Genomic DNA, 20533 nt, shown 5'->3' on the forward strand with positions numbered 1-20533 from the left:
GATAGAATGAGTTCACCCAGTAATTGCCAAATTCTTTCTGTAAACGTTAATGGAATTCTGAACAGACGTAAATATGGTGGGTTGATTAGGTGGCTAGTTACTTTAAAAACTCAAATTATTTGTTGCAGGGGTCCAACTTACCCCGACCACCCAAACCCTCCCTCAAAAAAAACCTCCACCCCTTAGGAAATGTGGCTGTAGCGCTGACCACATACTCCACCCCCCCAAAACACATGCTGGTGCCCTGATATTGCACCACAAAGTGATCTCCCCCCTCTCAAATAAATGCAAATCTTTAAGAGACTTAAGTCACCAAATCAGATATTAAAAAAAAAAACAATTCTTAAAAAAACGACAAAGAGAGCAACCAGTCAATTATCTTCCAGCAGAGATTGTCTTGAGCAGCTCCTGCGCTTCTTCTAGATGAGTAAATAAATGAAACTTTCCATGGACAAGGGCTTTAAGTTTTGATTGTTGTGCAATCGAAGCTTGTGCCACTTGATCTTCAAACAAGTATAGTAACTTGACAAACTCTTTTCGTCTTCTGGCCGCCGCTGCCGACATATCAGAAAATATTCTGCATTTTACTCCATTTTTAGTTTCAAACTGTCTCGACTGAATTGCCTTAATCAGAACTTTTTCCTTTACGCGATAATCCGCGAAGTTGACCAGTATTGTGCGGGGGAACTTTTCAAGATGGGCAGGGACCCGGTGAGCCCTAGTTAGTGTTAAGTCCCCCGAAAAATCAAGACACACAGCCTTCTTTATAAATGTTTCTACCCACTTAAGAGTGTCACCCCCTTCAAGCCGTTCTGGAACGCCAACTATCCGAAGATTAGAGCGGTGGGAAAAATTCTCAAGTTCCTCAATCTTGTTCTCAATTATTGTTTTTCACGGGACACTGAATCTACTTGTTGAACAACACCAATCATTTGGTCCACAAGGGAAGAGATCCTCGACTCAGCCTCATGGAGAGGCCCCGGAAGACTAGCAACTGCTTCCTCTATTTTTACCAAACGTTGCTGAATCGATAATATTTCTAACTGCTGTGTTTTCTTCATATCTCTGATTTCTTCAAGAATCATATTTAACATAGTTTTGATATCCATCTGGCATGCGACAGTTTTTTCATTCTGAAATACAAAGACAGGTTCTTCGGATCCTTGTTGATGTCCGCCATTATTCCGGATCTGCCCCGGCATCTAATAAAATAGAGCTACTTTCTGGCAAGGTTTGGGACCCTGGGAGAGCTGAGAGATTTAACTGTTCTACCGGGGGCTGCTGACCTTGCTTGTCTGACTGACCCTGAGCCTGGGCCACGGTGGTGCCATTTGATTGCATTTGAAGAACATTAGAGCTGGTATTGAAAAGAGAGGGCGGGGACTGAGGGAGTGGGGTTTCAGTGCCCATTGCCATAGTCACAGCATTAAGTTTGATCGGAGTCAAGGGGCTTAGGAAGGAACCTGTACCTGTACCTGTGCAGGGTTTCTCCCTAGAGACAGCAACCCTGAAGATGAAGAAGAGAGAGCCTCCAAAAAAGGTACTGATTCCACTGGAAAGGCTCCTGCTGTTGGATCCCCTGTGCCCCCCACAATATCCTGCACAATATCTTGCACGAGAACATAGTTTTTCGGTTTACCAGACAAAGTAATGGGTGGTACCATCTTCTTCACGAAAAGAGGAACAACTCTGGCATCTCTCAGCTCCTAGTTCGGCCGAACATCAGAGATCCCTGACTGAAAAATTTGGATCCTAAGGAGCAACTGCTACAGGAGCCACCAATCTTATCTCTTTTAAAAGGGAATCCTCAATTCCTGAACTTTGAGAGCTGAAGGAGGAGTCAGCATGATATAATGTATTACTCCCCTTAGACTGATTTAGTTTAGCTTTCGCTGAACATGCTTTATTTTTTGCGGCAATCACAACGTCCGCTTTTGCTGCTGCAGCCGCCAGCTTAAGCTGTTTCTCATTGTGTCGCTTATTAGATTGAGCTTCGTAGTCTAAGATCCAATTTCTACTTTCTTCACGTAAAGGATTTTAATCCTATTTTCCCAGCCTCCTGTTCCTCCTTCTCCTTCCGTAGACAATTTTTTATTTTAAATATTAGCTCATTGTTTCTTTTTGTTTTCTGATAGCCTCCCAACTCCTCCAGTATAATTCCCCAAAATTCTATGGTTTTCCTAAACAAGTCTTTTTAATCAGCAGTCCCGAATATACTCCACATCAATTTTTTAATAGTTTACACCACTCTCCCAGCTCTCACCTCCTGAGGGAATTTTTATACAGCCACCTGCTGTTCACTTATTCACTTATTTATGCTATTGCACAAATCACTTTAAGATTCAGTCTCAGTAAACTTCTCATGTAGGACTCATGTAGCATTCTCCCGTAATACTCGCAGCCCAGCCTTCTTATTTGAGCCGCACTTCTCTGTCATTCTGCCGCAAGCACAAACGCCAACTCTGTAGCTGTCGCCATCGTAGATCCGAAAAAAACAGAAAAAACCGTGGTTCTCGTCGTGGCTAGCGGTATCAAGTTCCTGAGCCGACCTCCACGCCGTGCACCATCACTGTCTCCGCTAGCCAAAATCACTACACAAATAGCCGTGCGGGTGCCGGGGAACAGCTGGGACCGTGCTCGGTGAAGTTTTTCTGCCTGGTTTTGACCCACAGCTCCTTGGCATCTTCTCATGCAGCAGCGCGCCAAACCTCAGCGTCCGCCATCAATCGAGGGGGAGGAGCATCACCTGGACCTACGCGTCAGCGAGAAGCGCCATCCGACTTTGGTTACTGTGATGTACAGAAATGTTGGTCGTCAGCTGTCCTCTGAATAGGAAGTTTACATTGGTGTTGCCACATTTATGATACAACTAGGATATTTTCAACACTTTATTCCTCCTGATTTCAATCTTATGGTAAGGTAGACAGTACACAATTAAAAACATTTTTAGCTCATGTGCACAATTTGAACATAGGTCTAACAATAGAGAACATTTATTTATTTATTTTATTTATTTTAAGAGTTTTATATAGCGCTGCTAGACCCGGAGGTATCAGAGCGCTTTACATGAGGAATTTAGCATTTAGCATATTACAAACGTTACAAAATGTACATGAAAGATCGTTGCGAGGAAGAGGAAAAACAAGGATTATACAAATACATCTAATGATTAGATCATTACAAAAACAGAAGATATTAAGGAGCAATGGGAGCGAGGGAAAATAGGGTAAATATTCACATAAGGAGCATACCCTCACTCAAGTAGGTAACCAATAACTAGGATAATGGGCCGCCTGTGAATAGCAGTACCATTGGATGCTCCCACAGCCAGATGTGGAACACACTGATCAAGCATGCCACACGTGTTTTTGGCAGATCGATTAATAAAATGAATTCACAAATGCGCAATAATTAGAAGAAAAGAAAAAAAGCAAACATGTCTGTCACAATAATACATCATTAAAACATCAATTAAAAAGTCTACATACAACAAAACATCATCTAAAACAATAATAAAACAGTACCATGACCTAAGTTAATGTTTGTGATGTTATACTCCATACAGCAAGCAAATACTTGGACACAGAACCCACCACCAACGCTTGTATCACTTTTATACATTTTTATGTCTGTTTGCTGAGAGTGTACAACAGTCCTTTAACTCCTGTCATCCGCACACCACTTCTTTAGCGTGTTAGCCACCTGTACCCCTTTGTTCCTTCTGAGTGACAGGATTGTGTGAAGTTACTACTGCTACTGCCATCTGTCCGTCACTTTTTCTTTGTTTTAGGGAAGGCTGTGCTGATCGTCTTGTGTCTTTGGTGTGTTGTGAAGCTCGGTATAAAACCTTTAGTACACAAAGGACAAAACGATTCTCATTGCCAATGTTTGTTTTAATACATGACGTGAATGAAAGACTAACCACCCCACAAAATATGAGAGCCGTGTTTACTTTTAGTTTTACACGGGAAACAATATTTTTCTTTTTTTTAAATGGACATGAACATTTTTTAGCAACATGACTGACAATCGACTTCATGTCCTGTATCCCACCTTCAGTCAGTTTTGGCAATTTTGCCAACATCACTGTGCATTCTGGGGTATTGAACCTGTCATGAAAGTGTTAAAAGCATAACTGTAAGACACATAATGCAACGGGCTGTTGGCTGATAAACCAGGGATGGCTGATGGTATCACATGTCCTAGTGCCACTTGGCAGATTTTGTGAAAATCAAAACAAAATTTTAGTACTCGATTTTCTGCCTTTTTTCTGTAGAGAATAAAGGGTTAAACAGCCCACTGGTTGAAAGGGCAGAGATTGCTTTTCAAAACAGATGCAGCATATCACCGCTAAATTGCTTAGGAAAACGAATGGCATGATAATTGACCAGAACAGTATTAGTCGCGGCAGCTGAAGCTGGCCTAAGAGACACTGAGAATGAAAGACAATATGCGAGAGCTCCTCTTGCTGTACCCGTTCTCAGAATAAAGGTCTCTGTGATTTAGGTGCAGCGCCTGTGACAGTAGTGTGCCGCATATCCTGCAGTGGGTGCCCGCCCCAAGGATGCCAGTGAACTGAAACACGAACAAACACGTACTGCCGCATGGATTGGCGGGCAATGAGATGAGATTGCTGTAGAGAAACAACGCAGCACAAACTGTACTGTACAATCACATCTAATAAGAAAGCCGCATACCAGTTCAGGTTGGTTAAAGGAGAAGATCTTTGGGCATGCCGCGTGTTCACATAGTTGCTATCACATTTCATCCAAGGTAACCTTAGACAACTCCAGTGACGTGGAGAAGCTCCAGCGACGTAAGAGTGAGGCTATGCACTCGGTCTTCAATATCAAGCTCAAAGTGGCTCTTTCTTCATGGCCTGGTGTGCGGATTGTCACAGTGGCATAACACAAAATGATGCCCCCACCACCTGCGAAGACAGTGAGGGCCTCCTCAGGCTCCCATATCTGATATATTCATAGATCTTGCACTGAAAGGGGCCCCTCTAAAGGGAGGCACACCATCTGCACTACAGGGGGTGGATGCAGGTGCTTGTGTTACTTGGCCTGTTGCAGAACACTTCAGCACTTACCGCTGGTATTTCAGACCTTCCTGTTTCAAGATCTTTGTATGTATTCTTCTTTTTTCAAAAATACTTCTCTTTATGAAACGTTTTCTCACCTTAGGCTTCATTAAGTATCCATTGCTCTTAACCCCCTTTTTGATCACCCCCTGATCCATCCTCGCCCTCTCTTCTCGAGGCCGTCCTGGGAGGACATAGCAGCCCTGGTCAAACATCAGGGCTGAAAATGTCCTGTTATTTACCGGTAATCTTCACTACCCTGATTAAGGTTCTCCTCGTCCCAGTCATGACCCCCGGTCCCACCTCCCGACAGGCACTCTAGCACGGTAGAATTGTTTTTTATTTCAATAGAATAAAGGCACCCCCCCACCTGCCTCCATGCCTGCTGGTAACAAGACCAGACACAACAAAAGAGGGGGGAGGGAGGGACATGGCTGGGACGAGAAGGACCTTAATCGAGGTAAGGAAGATTCCCGGTAAGTAATGGGACATTACCCCCTCATAGGTCCTCCTCGTCCCAGTCATTAAATAATGAGGATGTAACAAGGCTAAAACAAAAAAGGAAGCTTGACATAGCAGGGAAGACCTCTGCAAGAGCAATCTCATGAAAGGGCAGCAGACCCAACAACCCACAGCAAAAGCGGCCATGAAAGCATGCAACTCCCTCAGCCGAAAATGCTGAATAAACACGGAGGCGAAAACCAAGAGGCCAACCGACAAAGCTGCAGGAGACAAAACACCTGCAGCACCGGTCAAGAAGGGTAAACAGCAAAGAGAGTACCATTGAACCCAGACAGGAGGAGCCAGACCCAAAGAACACCAAAGATTGACAAAAAACAGCCACACCCTCTTACCAAGAAGAGAAAGGGGCTCCTGGGGTACACAAATGACCAACATCCTCACCAGGAAAAAGAGAAAGACGCTCCTGTTGAAAAAGACGTCTGAACAACAGGAAGAACCAAGGTCAGACCTAAGATATGAGCCAACCAACCAGGAAGAAACAGAAAAGAGGATCAGGACACCAAGAGAGGCCCGAGCACTCCTAAACCCAGAGCTGAAGAAGGGCCAAAGAAAAAGCCAGTGAAAAGACACACAGAGCAGGCCCAACAGAAGGAAAAAAGGGAAAAGCAATTCCCTGAATAACAGGAGGCAAGCCACAGGCCGAAACAACAAAAGAAGCAAAAAACGAGGAAGGCAAGACCCCAGTACAAAACATCTAAAGATGCAAACATCCATCGGCGTGCCAGAGGCTTGAGAAGAAACAGCCTACAGAGGAGCCAAGAGGGAAAAGCTGAAGCAACTAGATCAGCCCCCAAAAATGCGTGAGGCATAAACAGAGCCCCTGCAACTGATTCAGCCCATGAACCACCCCCACTGCACAAAAGGACCCCCCGTTGCAGCAGAAGATGCAACAGCAGGAACCCAATGGAACTATAGAACAACAGGAGCCAACAGAGAAGAGCTCCCAAGATTCCATTGCCAAACGCCCAAGAGCCAAGACGCCAAATGCTAAGGATGGGAAAGGGGGAAAACAGCACAGAAAGAAAGTGGGAACGAGAACCCCAGGAACCGGACAACAGTCCAGAAAGACAAACAAGAGCAACAGAGGAAACAAAAAAACAAGGATAACAAAAAGTGGACAACAAAAACACAGACACCAGAGTTTCCCCAACCAACAGGTGTACCCCTGGAAAAGGGGAAAGGAATGAAGCCAAGACAGAGAACAAACAACTCCCGAAAAAGAACCCCGGAAACGGGGCAAAAAGCGGGGGAGGCAAAGAGCCCCAGCCACAGAACCCCCCCCCCAAATCGGAGAAAGACCCCACAATGGCCAAACAAGAGTGGCAAAGTAGGCAGCGGAGCAACCAACCCAGCATGAGAACACAGGCAAACTCAAAAGGAAACAGCCTCCATGCCAGAAGAGGAATCAAATCCAAGGGACAAATCAGGAAATACAGAGAAGGAGGAGGGGCGCACACGAACATCCAAAGAGCACCATCACAGAGTAGGAACAGAACAGCCGAATCCTTCGTGCACCGGAGAACAAATACCAAGACTGCCCCCCGAATACCAGGCACCTCCCAAAAAAGAGAGGAAAATCCTGAGCACAGGGACCACAGGCCCACTGCCACCAAGACACCGCACCGCATGTTCTTTCCAAATCGGTTCCGACTGACTCTCCGAGTATTTGTGTCAGTCTGAACCACATCGCACAGCTCTATGAACAGTGTGTCCAACCAAGCTATTACAATGCCGGTTTCCAATAGACTTTCCAAATCGGCCTGTCTGACACAAAAAGGCTGTCAGAAAGTGACTTTGGGGGCCCCTAGCATAGCCCCCTTCATCCAGATCCCTCCGGTTGGGCACTGAGGTGATATGTAAGGGACCCCCTCCTGTTCTGTGTGGCTGGCACTGTGTGGTGCCTATGACAGTGTGCAGGGTTTTCCGCAAATACCCCATTTCCCCATAGGAGCCTGTGTTGTCGGGTAGAAAACGGGCTCGCATAGGGATTAATGGGACTCCGACCAAACAGTGTTTGGTCGCATCGTAACCGGTCAGGCGGAACTGCTGACTGCGAGTCATTCGCTTCCGGAATCCGATACGGTGTTGTCTGAAAGTTTCTGCCCAACATCTTAATGAGGCCCCTAGTTGTGAAATTTCCCTTTTGATGGTGAATGAGGAAACCGATAGCTTCACATGAAATATTACTAGAGGCGGTTTATTTGTGGTTGATGCAGATATGTTGGAGTTGTGACCTCAACTTAGAAGACGATGGGTTGTGCACTAAGTAGTAGCACATTCTGGTGCACGCATAGCCAACAACAAATTGGCACATAAGTGCCTTTGGAGCTAAAGTTGGGTTTTTGACAGGTTGCCAGTTTTGCTTTACTTTTGCTGCTGGACTACAGGACTCCTTGTTCTAGAAGGGGACAAAGAGAAATGTGGCTGGTGTTAGGGTTCAAACAGTAGAAGCTAGAGATTCTTCCTCAGTCTTCCACTAAGCGCTCACATAGATCAAATGGGGCAGACTTCTATGGACTGCCTTGCGGAATCAAAGGTATCGAAGCATAGGTTCACTATTTACCTTGAGCTTGTGGAACTAACTTCCCCTTTCGATGGTTCCCCTCAAATAGGGACGACTAACTCAAAATGTGTGTATGCTCCTTCCTCCTGCGGTAAATGGCCAGTCAACCTTTGAAGAGCAAGGCTTTCCTTCTGGGCTCATTCTAACAAGAAAGATGAAGTGAGAATAACAGTTTTATTGTATTGCTTGCCTCTGGTTCCTCTCTGTGCAGAAGCACAAAGTGAGGTGGGCGATACCAGATCATCAGATACTGCAGTTGTAGGCTTCATAGGCAAACCACCTCTGGTCTGCAGGCTGAAAGAGGTCTCGGATGTAGAGAGTAAACCACAAGCCAAGGACATTCTGTACATTCTCAGGCAGCTGGAAGAAGGTTGAACAGAACACAACCTGTGGAAAAGAACCCTGGGTGCAGGGGCCCATAGCTTCACTGGAGCTGTGAGAGCACCCAACATGAACTGGCAAGGGGGAGATAGACTCCTATGCTTGGTTCTCCATGAAGGCACTATTGACCTGTCTTTGCCAATGGAGCCTACAGGCACTACCAACCTGGCTTTGGAAAGCTGCCAAGTCAGCTGTACATAGTAATGTACATTACTCCTTATATATTCCTCCCCTACAAAGAGCAGGAGTGCTCCCTGGTCACCACTTCTTAAAGTGCCTCCTGCACTCACCATCACCACCTTCAAAATGTAAAAAACCTGGTTGAAGCCTTAGAGCCGAATGTGTAATGGCACTATCCTAGACGCAATGAGGCGTGGGTTTGGCTATCGTTTTGAGTACGTGTGGCTTTTCATGACAATTGGAAGTGCTTGTGATAGAACAGAGGGTATAATAGAAAGGAGTAGCCTTGCTCTGTCATACCCCATCTGGTGACCCCCCCTTTAACAGATTGATCTATGGTCGATAACTTGACGGTCCCGTTGGAGGATCCTCAAACTAGTAAAGTGACAAGGGCATCCCCCCTAAAGACATAAGCCCCCTTCCATTACCACAGTAAGGGTCTACAGAATTTGAAAAACAATGGCCACAGACAAGTTTTGCCTGAAATTAGGGAATAACAGAAATATGAGTTTAAGTGAATGCCTTTTGTTTTAATCCTTTCACAACTTTTATTTTAACATTATTCACAGGTGTGTCTTATCTATGATTCCAGGCTGTTTTGCCGCTCTGGAACAATAGTTTTAATTTGCTTCAATCTCCGTGATCGTACCGAGGACATCATTAGACATTCCAGCTCCTCCTTTCCCTTTGGAAATGCACCCGCGTTGCAGCGTCTTATTTTCCTGTCCATGATTAGTCGAGGATTGTTTTGCAGGGTGTACATCAGCCACCATTTTATTCTGAACTTCTTTCCTTTGCAAGCCTCAAGGACATCTGTAGGGAAGAACCAAAGAAGGGTGTTTGTAGTGCATTTTACAGCACTAAATCAAAAGGTCAGAAATAGTCACGTAATTTAGTGTACGATTTGAAATATGTGGTTTGCACGGCACCAACTAATCTACTGGAGTTCTTGCATGGTAACAAAACCACCTTATAGTTTATTTCAAATAATGAAGTAGGTTAAAGAAAGTAAAGGTAACATGTATGAGCGTTATAAAATGCCAAAATTAAAAAGACAATAGGGAACATGAAGCACCAAGAATACTAAGGCGTAAAACAGTAAGAATAGAATGTAAAAATGAATCAAATAGCTGAAAATATGAATGATTAGATATAAGGGTACTAAATATCAAGGGCAAACTATGTGACATAAAAAGTAGGGGTGGGCAGATCTCACGAAATACAGATCACAGAATTCCACAAAGCTACTCATAGTGCCCACACCATCAGTGCTTGCTTCGCCCTGCACACATTACACTAACATGCCAAGGAAACTCATGAGACATATTTGTGGGAAACCAGTGATGCAGGTTTATTTGCGTACAACACAGGTACTGATAGGTGGGTCATCTTACAGGCGATCCAATGCAGCAGCCTCTCGCTGACCCGCATGCCCAAGGAGCCATCTTGCACGGCGAGGCGATGCTCTGACGGTGCAGTACATTATCACTTTATTTCGTTAGACTCCCGCCCCCCCTGTCAGGGCGGGAGATGAGGCACACCCCCGGTCGGTTCAGGCCCCCCGACCGCCCGAAGGACTAACGGGGCGCCGACGCTGTTTCCTGGAACCCCCTCGGCTCCAGGTTCTTGGCTCGGGCACCCTACTGTGCCAGGCAGAGGTATTTAGACTGTATCCTTCTGCCGCAGAGGTACCCCTACTGTCCATCTGCTTCCAGATCGCCCTGTGACTCCGCCTGCAACATAAGACATGATCATTAAGGTATTCAACAACTGTGCCAGCCGCTCTGCAGCTGGGTCAGGGTTCAGGGTGGGTTACAGCGCAGAGCAGCCTCGGCGCGGGAAAGAAAGGCCGGGCCTAGCTGCTGGCCAGGTCATATACCCTTTGGACGTGCCCTCCCCCGTCCCCAGAAGAGCCCTCCCCATTGGCTGTTGGCCAGGGGGGGCGGCACAGGGGGGCGCGCTGCAGGCTACGCTCGCCAGACGTGTGGGACTAGGGCGCTGTCCCCCCATGCTCCCCTTCGTGTCGCGGTGCCAGCGGCATAGTGCCCACACCATCAGTGCTTGCTTCGCCCTGCACACATTACACTTACATGCCAAGGAAACTCATGAGACATATTTGTGGGAAACCAGTGATGCAGGATTATTTGCGTACAACACAGGTACTGATAGGTGGGTCATCTTACAGGCGATCCAATGCAGCAGCCTCTCGCTGACCCGCATGCCCAAGGAGCCATCTTGCACGGCGAGTCGATGCTCTGACGGTGCAGTACATTATCACTTTATTTCGTTAGACTCCCGCCCCCCCTGTCAGGGCGGGAGATGAGGCACACCCCCGGTCGGTTCAGGCCCCCCGACCGCCCGAAGGAGTAACGGGGCGCCGGCGCTGTTTCCTGGAACCCCCTCGGCTCCAGGTTCTTGGCTCGGGCACCCTACTGTGCCAGGCAGAGGTATTTAGACTGTATCCTTCTGCCGCAGAGGTACCCCTACTGTCCATCTGCTTCCAGATCGCCCTGTACTCCGCCACAGCTCTGGAGGAGGCCTCCGTCGATGACAGAGCCCCCCACCCACCTATCTGCTTTCTGACACTGTTTCGTGCACCTCTATCATCTTCCACTTTTGTTTCATGCACCTCTATCATAGTCCCCTTTGCCACACCACTATGGAGATATTTTAACAACCGTTCTTAGGACACGCCCTAAGTTCCATAAGCCGCACCTCTAATGAGGATTGCGTAGACACGCCCTTAGTTACAGAAGCCGCACCTCATATGGGGATGCGTAGGTACAGGTAGAAAAGACACCTTTGTACACAGGGTGCTATACTTGTTTGAGCCTCAAAGTGCTTTTACATACTGGATACCCAGTTGTCGCATGGAAACGCCCCATCTGAACCTGCACACACTTGATTATGCTACAAGGGTAGGTCCCACACACACAGGACTAGTTACCACAACATTGCTCTCGCCACCTTGGGACCTGAATAACCCATAATTCACTGACTCAGGGCGCCCGCTTAATATGTACCTGGCCCAGGGCCCTCCACCTCTTGTGAATCCCGCAGTTTGAATTAAGCTGTTTGGCATTAGCTGTCAATATCTACAAGAGGGGCCGCACATCCTCGCTTGGTCCCTGCTTCTCTGTTGCATTCTGCATGTTATTTGCAAGATTTTATCGGATGCTAATGGAAGACCGGTGATATTGATCCCAGGAACCAAAAGAGATGGGTATGGCAGGCATAACGTTAATGCCTGCAGTGAAAAGCCATCATGTATCAACAGATGACTGATTAAATTCGTATTTGTTATAGCTTTACTTGCAGCTCATAACTAGAATCCTTCTAACGTACCACCGTGGACTATGAAGGATATTGGACTCCTGTACCTTGTGACCCTCGCCGTCACATGAACACTATGTATACTGCTGTGATTACCCACTTACGCAATGTATTGTACCTGTATAATGTGCATGTTACTAAAAGCGCTCTACCATCCTGTAATGAGAAGAGTAGTGCTATAAGGAATGAATAGTGCTTCATCAACGTTATTTGGGTAAGTACAAGGACAGAGAAAGACATCTGGCAATCTTACAGTGCCTGTACTTATATGTAGGATGAACAAAGTCAAGGCATGACTATCCTAAGTCACTGCCATTTTGCCGCAGTATTATCCTTGTACTTGTGTTTAGTACTCTTTTGTAACATGTAACCGTAAGGCGGGCACGGCATAGTAGTCATTAAGACAATGGATTTCCGGCAATCCTCCATCCCGTGTAATGTTGTAAATACGGTATAGTTGCTAGAGGCCTTTCAGTGCCATGACCTCGCCTTCATGCTCCATCCTTCCCCTCAGGGAACTTAAGGGTGTTATTTCAAGATGTCATAGTAGTACACCTTTCTTACTATCTGCTTAATGAACAAGCGTAACTGTTTTCGGCCAGTGCCTATTTGCCTTACTGTATCTGGTGCTGGAAAACCCGTGATATGTGACCAAGCAAGCGAAAGCATTATGGAAGTCACCCTGTGATCAGGATTAATTACTTGCTGCGTGAACACAGTAGCCGAAACAATTATGACAGTGCATGTCCTGGCTAAACACTGCAAGGTCATTACCTGAATGGTTATAGCATGGCCTGGCAGATACACCTAATATGTGGTGGTACTCCTATCCCTTGTACCCTCGCCGTCTCATGTAACCCTTCATGTATACTGCTGTAATTACCCCCCTTGCGCAATGTATGTCCATGTATCGTGTGCATGTTACCTCCAAGCGCTCCCCATCCTGCCTTGGAAAAAGTGGTGCAGTCCCTGTGAAGTATTTGCCATTTATTGCAGTATTATCCTTGCACCTGTGTGTGGTACTCTTTTGTATTTGGCGTGATCTGAAAGAACAACATTTTTCTCGTCGTGCACACTTTAGTTTGTGTTCCAACTGCCTCGCACGTTCCTCAAACTGCCAATGCTGTTTTCCCTTCGTCTGTTTTCAAAGACCAACACATACATAATTTGTGTCATTTACAATGCCCATTGCTCTAAATTTTGCAAAGGCGAGACCGTTGCATTGTAATGCGTGTTGTCTCTTCCATACTTGGAAGACATCAAAATTGTAACTGTTGGGTAAATCCCCCCTGATCAGCCATCCTTGCCTGAAGATTGCTTCAACAGAAAGGATGGCAGTTAAAACCCTTTCCTTTCCCACGAGTGATTTATGCTCCGGAAACTGGGGCGGGGCTAAAGGCAAGACATGATGATACTTCATGACTGCTATATTAGTTGCAGCACAAACCAAAACACATGGGAAATGTGTTTATATAAACACAGCAAGTTAACTCATTGCACAAATGGCAGAGAAATGCTATAATATGTTAACATTTCCTTTTCTTGCAATCGTTAACATTTCCTTTTGTTGCAATAGGTGCACCGTCTTAATGCCATACTAATAATTCAATCTCCCCTTGCCCAAATTCAACGTGATCGCCTGCAATGCAACTGTCGCTCATCTAAAGCGCTCCGACCCTCCGGGTCGAGTTTGCGCTATATAAACAACCCACACAAATAAAGCTGGCATCTTCTCAGTATTGGTTCACCTAAAGAACTCTCGCCCAGGGCCTCTGTTCTGACCTCACTGTGTGCTTAAAATTGCCTTTGGTACAATACGATCCGGCGGGGAGCTGAACTACGTCCCTCCTTGAACGATCGCTCATAGCGTTGGTACAGCTGTGCTACTGCTGAGATTGTCTCAAACTGCAGGATCATAGGGTTGGTACAGCTGTGCTACTGCAGAGATTGTCTCAAACTGCAGGATCACATTTTCGAATCCCAGAAGATCCAACTCAGCTTCTCATCATTGCGAGGTCGCTACAATTAGCGCGGTCGCCAATGGCAATCATATCATCTGCCATTGACTACTTAAATAATTTAAACACAATGTCATACACACATCTTGTCTGTCATCTATCTACTCGAACACTTAGGCAAGTCTCATCATTAGAGAAGGCGACAATACTCCATTGTTTCCTGGAACTATGGAAATGCCTCTTATGAACAATACACACTTTCTACCCAATTTATTCCCAGACGCTAATGCGTAGTGTTAAATTGAGGGCAGAGGGACGAAATAGGAACGAGCTTGAGAAGGTACTCTATCTCCTTCCAGACCCGTAGGGCTGCCTGAGGCACCTCATCTTCCGAATAGAAAGTAGCCGTCTCAACTCACCCGTTCATCGGAGATACGATGTAAAGCTAGGTCCATTACTAGAGTCATACCGCATGGCCGGTAATGGCGGCCGGATCTGGCGCTACCGCATCCATGCTTCGCTGTTTTCATGCTAGCGTAAACATCCCTGCCGGCAGCCGGAATAGGCAGAAAGTATCTATTGGTAATGTAATGCACTGAACCAATACTGTTCACTGCCAAGCCCGTAGGGACCCATGGTCGTGTTACAAGCCGGTCGGTACCGGAATACTGAGCAACAAGCCCTTCTGCCCCCGCAGCCAGAATCAATGCGCCACAGCGACTACAACTCTCTTCTTGTCGAAGCTATCATGACGTAAATGAAGTGATTGCAGGCATGAGAACAATTGAACACGATCTGACCTCTGACCGTTCTCTTGAGTGTCTGGAAAGACTTATGACGCAGGTCAGTTTAGAAACTTCAAATTACAGCCAAACGAACGACATTATGAAGACCCCATCGTTTACGGCCCTTAACTCTAGTTGACCGATATCGAAAAGCAATCACCCGACCGACCTGAAACAGGGTCGCTGATTGGCTGCAAAAGGCGCAATAGTAGGTGACGTGAAGGCGAGCAGGAGAGATTGTGAAGTAGAGAGTGATATACAAGTAGTAAGACTGATAGACTGATAACAAGAAAGAGTGTGAGACAAATGGCCACGCTTACACGCAAAGGTCCGACCGGTTATAACGTACTAGGCTCAAATGGCCACGTTTAAATGTTCAACATGAACAAGGGATGTCCTGTAAATCATATTATCTGAACTCACGTCATCGTGTTTATCAACTGCTGATCAGTTTACAGCTAATCTTCCCAGCAGCGTCCCTCCCCTGTGGGACTGGAGAAACTAACACAATGTGAAAACATCTAGCGATTGAAAACCAGGCTCGACGCATAAAGCCGCCTGTAATGGCATACCAATTCATAATGCTGGGTCGTTTATGGCACTGCTCGCTGCGGCTGCGTCCCTCCCCTGTGGGACTGGGGAAACTAACACAATGTGAAAACATCTAGCGATTGAAAACCAGGCTCGACGCATAAAGCCGCCTGTAATGGCATACCAATTCAAATGCTGGGTCGTTTATGGCACTGCTCGCTGCAGACACCCGGCCCTCTCGGAGTCCCCGACCCCATCAGCCTCAACTCCGATGATGCCCTACATCCCAGCGCTCAACGCCTCAGCACCCCGCTCCCCCAGGGTGGGCTGTCGCTGCGCATAACACCTCATGAACAGATAACATCGGGGGTCTCATTCGGAAGATGTGAAAGAGCACTCTGGAAAATCAATTTTAATAGTTTCAAGGTGTCTCCGCCCCCAAAGTAAATTAAAGCCCCTGCACTATTTACTCGAAAAGTCGTAACTTTCAGCCTAATGTCCGCTGTCGATCTTTTATTTATAACTGACATTTGTCCTCAACGTCAGTATTACCGGGCCGCATGACAACCTATTCTGTGGCTGCACGTCTTCTGAAGTCGTATTGGAACTAACGCAGGGGGTCATTTAAGGTGATCTACGGTTAGTGTGTTGAGGGTATGGCATAAACTGCCAGAGCCCTCAAGACAAAATAAGCTTGACAAACGCAAGCCCCACATATTGCCACGGAAACTCGCACATGCACACGGCACCCAATGCTCGCGCGCAACTCACGCGTCCATGTAGCAAGCCACCCCACGTGCGCGCTCAGACTCATGGATGCTGGCATGTTGACGCGCAAGAGAAACTTGGGAAAATGGCGTAGCATTCCCACTTGTGGACTTTCTAAAAACGGAAGGAGTTTGAAACAAATGTCAAAAGCAAATGGACATAAAATGGTTAAAAAAATAAATAAATAAATGAAATGACTAAATGGCAGAATACGCCGAATGGCAAACATTTTGCTGTGCACTCGTTGGGGGGGAAAGGTCTCCCTGTATATTGTGGTTGTAGTTTAAATGGTGTCATTTAGGCATGACACACAGCCAGTTTGCACGCATATGGGTTTACATATAATTTAACATTGTATAATTATCGTGAGTTTCGTTGTGCATCCCACCCCCCCATTTCTATGTTGACGCACAGGATGGGCCGCTCACTGCTGCCTCCTGCGCCCCTCGCGAGGGCGCCCGTTTACCGTCCCGGATCTGTGCTTCTAAATGCCCACTGGACACTCCTTTGTTACGACAGGAGGCCTCCTCAGCAAGGACAAAGGCTGGGTCATTCCCACCCCTTCATGTGGGCTGCTCCCTGCCTGCCACACGTGTGGTCTTCACAAGAAAACACTGTGGCTGGTTGCATAACGGGTGTCCCCTCGCCACCCCACGTTGCACCCATCGGAACTTGTGCACTAACATGCTGACACATGAACTTCTACCTCTTCCTCCTTTTCGCTTCAACTTCACAAATACTCACCACGACAAAAGGCAAGGGCACAACTCTGGTGCTGTAGTACTGGCTAAAGGCATGAAGGAATACAGTACTCATCGAGCAAGCTAATGAGAGAGACCTCCTTTCATCAATCGCAGGGCATCAGGGTAGCCCGTAAGTGTGCTGGTAGCCTCAGGTATCAAGCGTGTGATAAATACTTAACCAAACGTTTGTGTTTTTTTTGTTTGTTTTTTGATATCCTCTTTAAAGGTAAACAAGACATCATAGAAAATAAGTTTTCTGATGTATATTTAGCGATCGTGAAACTCGGCTACGAACTGTAATCAACAACGCTGCACGGCACAGTGATGGCCGGCAGGTGGCAGCCAAGCACATGTCATCCAGCACTGGTCCCGTCCGGAGGGGGCGGACGTGTTATCAGTTCTCCTTCAATTTCCCTATTGTTCACTCACTCTTCGCCCACCCCTTCGCCATGTTGGCTTTTAATAAGTGCCCAATGGAAGTGCTGAGGCATTTAACGTGCCGCTACTGGTTAGGGCAGCAATCTTTCTTAGCCGCCCTCGAGAGAAAACATTCACCGGGCCAGCCACACCCGATCGAGCGGGCAACCCCAACTCCACTGCAATCTTGGGGGCAGCCGTGCCTGTTCACCATGCGCACCACATCGATGCATTTCTCGGTGGCTGCGTGCGTCTCCGCCGCAGCCGCATGAACCCACAGGTCTGCTCGGCTCATTGGCCCGCCTGTCCTGAGGCGATTCCGTTCCACACACATGAGGTGCCCGGCACCCACGCGTGTGGGTCAGCAGCTTCAAAGCATTCCACGCGTTCGTCCGAGCGCGCAGCTCCGGAGACGTCACCGGTGGCGTGGCCGGCACACTCCGTTCACTAGGCACATAGGAGGTGACCTCCACACACGCCCCGGGCGATCCACTGCAATCGGGCACCCCGTTGTGTCTGGCAGCAAATGGTGTCCCCGCGGGTCTACACAGGGTGGCCACCTCACAAAGACGAGGATTGCTCAGAGCCCAAGGCACCCCGAATTTACCGCTCTGAGGATGAGTGTCCATCTACAGTCAGCTGTAGTGCCGGCGTGGCACGGTCACCCACCCCAGAGTGCCCGAGGGCTCCGGCGCAGACGAGCGGTCAGACAGTTTTAGTTAACATCGCTGGTGGCGCCAAAGCCCGCCATAACACAACATCAATAGTGCATGCATTTGTAAGGCGCACTTATCAGCCATGGGTCTCAAGGCACTGAATAACTATTGTTTATAGTAACCCAACCAATGGTCCTTGTTTTATCGACCTCGGAGGATGATGGGCTGAGTGGGCCCGCTGGCGGCGGGCTCGCGAGCACAGCGCTAGCCCCCCCGTCTGTATGACTGTCTCGCCCATAACACACCAATCAAAAGTACGCCACCAAAATTACTTAACACAAAGAAAACGAAAAGAATAGAAACCAGAGGTGAGGACAAACAAGATGGGCAGAGACTGAAATTACATCATGTGCGACCATCAAGCTGTGGGTGACTCGTGGCCGGTAATGGCGGCGTACCAACGCGTGGCCGGCCTAGGTGCCCTGCAAGAGCGCGGCCGACAAAGGCCACAGGAATCTGCTGAAACGCGGGATCGAACCGGGGACCTTTAGATCTTCATTCTAACGCTCTCCCCACTGCGCTATTATACGCAAGATGGAAACGCGGGATCGAACCAGGGACCTTTTGATCTTCAGTCTAACGTTCTCCCAACTGCGCTATTTCGGATGCGTCGATCGAAAAGCTTGGAGCCCTCGGATGCCCTGCCGGGCCAGAGACGTGCGGGAAAGGCTGTTTTCTTTGCGCATGCTATTTAAATTGAGAAATTCTCATATTGTAACTAATTTCTTTAATTGTTAAAACCCACCGAGCCCATACCCGCGTACAGCAAACCCCAGCCCCCCCCGTGGTCGACACCACAGGGCCCAATCAACCTGGGCATGTCCAGGGATCAGGCCGGGGGAGACTAGGCGTATGCAGCCCCATACCTTAACTCCTACGACGACGACAGCGCTTACAGCGCAGCTTACAGCGCAGAGCAGCCTCGGCGCGGGAAAGAAAGGCCGAGCCTAGCTGCTGGCCAGGTCATATACCCTTTGGACGTGCCCTCCCCCTTCCCCAGAAGAGCCCTCCCCATTGGCTGTTGGCCGGGGGGGGGGGGCACAGGGGGGCGCGCTGCAGGCTATGCTCGCCAGACGTGTGGGACTAGGGCGCTGTCCCCCCATGCTCCCCTTCGTGTCGCGGTGCCAGCGGCAAATACTCAGCGAGGTTCATCGGAGTTACGCAAACGGGGGGAATTAGGCACTTCATGCTGACTTTTATCACAGGGTGCTCATTCTGTGATGAAAAATCAGTGTGAATGGCACGACGTGGCATGTCAGAGAGCACTGCTTCACCAATTGATTTTTCTGCCACTCGAGTAGCTAGATTTTCTACTCAAGTTGCAGCTTTCTGACTGCGAACATGCGTGCACTCCTGCAACCGCCTGCATTGGAGAAATCTCACCAGGGCCCTCCTAGGGGAATCAAAATCTCACTCACACATGCCAATTTACTGCTGGTGAGCCGCACATAAGTAAAAACTCCACCATGTGCCATTTGCGGAATTTGTCTTGATCTCTGCGTTACATGCATGACATGGAGTGACCTAAACTGCTCCAACCGTGCCAGCTGAGCGGAATTTATTGCCCTCCCCTAATACATAGATACAAAATGAAAATTATTAAGACTGCAATGCTGATTAGGCTACTCCGACAAAGCACCAAATTATAGCCTCAAAATAAACACAGTCTCTTCTCTGAGAGCACCCCCTATCTTCGCATTCCCTAGTGCATGCTCAAACCTATGTGTAACTCTTCCCAAATCCTATCCTTGTCCACACCTCTACTTCCAAACTAGTCCAGTTCCATACTTTTGCCTAGGTCGCTGCATCCTGCACAAGAATACAAGTCAACCATCATCAGCCAGTCTACCATGCCTTAATGTCTCAAAAGACTCACATGAAATAAAAATGCAGGACAAGATCGAGAAATCTGCAAAGAAAATCCCAACTTTAGTAGTTTGCTTCTCCACTCTGTATCCAGCTGCCTGGTCCTGACTTTTGGTTCTCCCTTGTCCCCTTCAAGAAGAGAGCTGGATTCCAGATGTTTAGTTAACTCTTGTTGTAATACAGGTGTTGTAAATGTCTGTGAGAAATTGGGTTGCTTGTTGAGGGGGTGTGATCCTTTCTCAAGGAGTAGCCACAATCCTTGTCAGAGTGAACACAAGTCAATTAATTAACCTGTGCATAACCTTATGGTAGCCTGGCATAAAAGCAGTCAGACTTCACTTAGAGGCAATTGTACAGCACTTCTGCAGCACTTTAACAGTGAAGCGAAAACACAAAACACAAACAAAATCTCACACTAATATAGAATAATTATAATAAAATATAATACATTATTTGACGGCAAAATGATACAAATCCAATCAGTAAAACGTGAGATATGCACTTTCAACGATTTAGGGTAAATCTAGCGGCCAAAAGCAAAACGTGCTGGAATGCAGGCCGGATATAGGGACCAGGTTAGTCTTTCTGAAAAAGTTATCTTCTATAGTCAGCACAATTAATTCTGTTCGCGGTGGAGGAGGCCACTAGGAGGAGGCAGAGCTTCATGGATAGTCATCGCTATAGCAC

The 20533-nt window shown here is 47.3% G+C and overlaps 1 protein-coding gene across 3 annotated transcripts in view; it reads right to left on the minus strand.

Annotated features, from left to right (window-relative positions):
- Window positions 1–2874: 2874 nt before the first annotated feature.
- Window positions 2875–20533, minus strand: part of LOC144826527 (stimulated by retinoic acid gene 6 protein-like) — a 564429-nt gene continuing 546770 nt past the window's right edge. For all 3 annotated transcript variants that reach the window (XM_078684953.1, XM_078684952.1, XM_078684954.1), the window contains one exon: window positions 2875–9542. In XM_078684953.1, the coding sequence (XP_078541079.1) occupies window positions 9310–9542 (233 nt within the window). In that variant the 3' untranslated portion in view covers window positions 2875–9309. The remainder of the gene's footprint in view (window positions 9543–20533) is intronic.

Source organism: Lissotriton helveticus, chromosome 3_2 (assembly GCF_964261635.1).
Source record: "Lissotriton helveticus chromosome 3_2, aLisHel1.1, whole genome shotgun sequence".
NCBI classification, from domain to species: domain Eukaryota; kingdom Metazoa; phylum Chordata; class Amphibia; order Caudata; family Salamandridae; genus Lissotriton; species Lissotriton helveticus.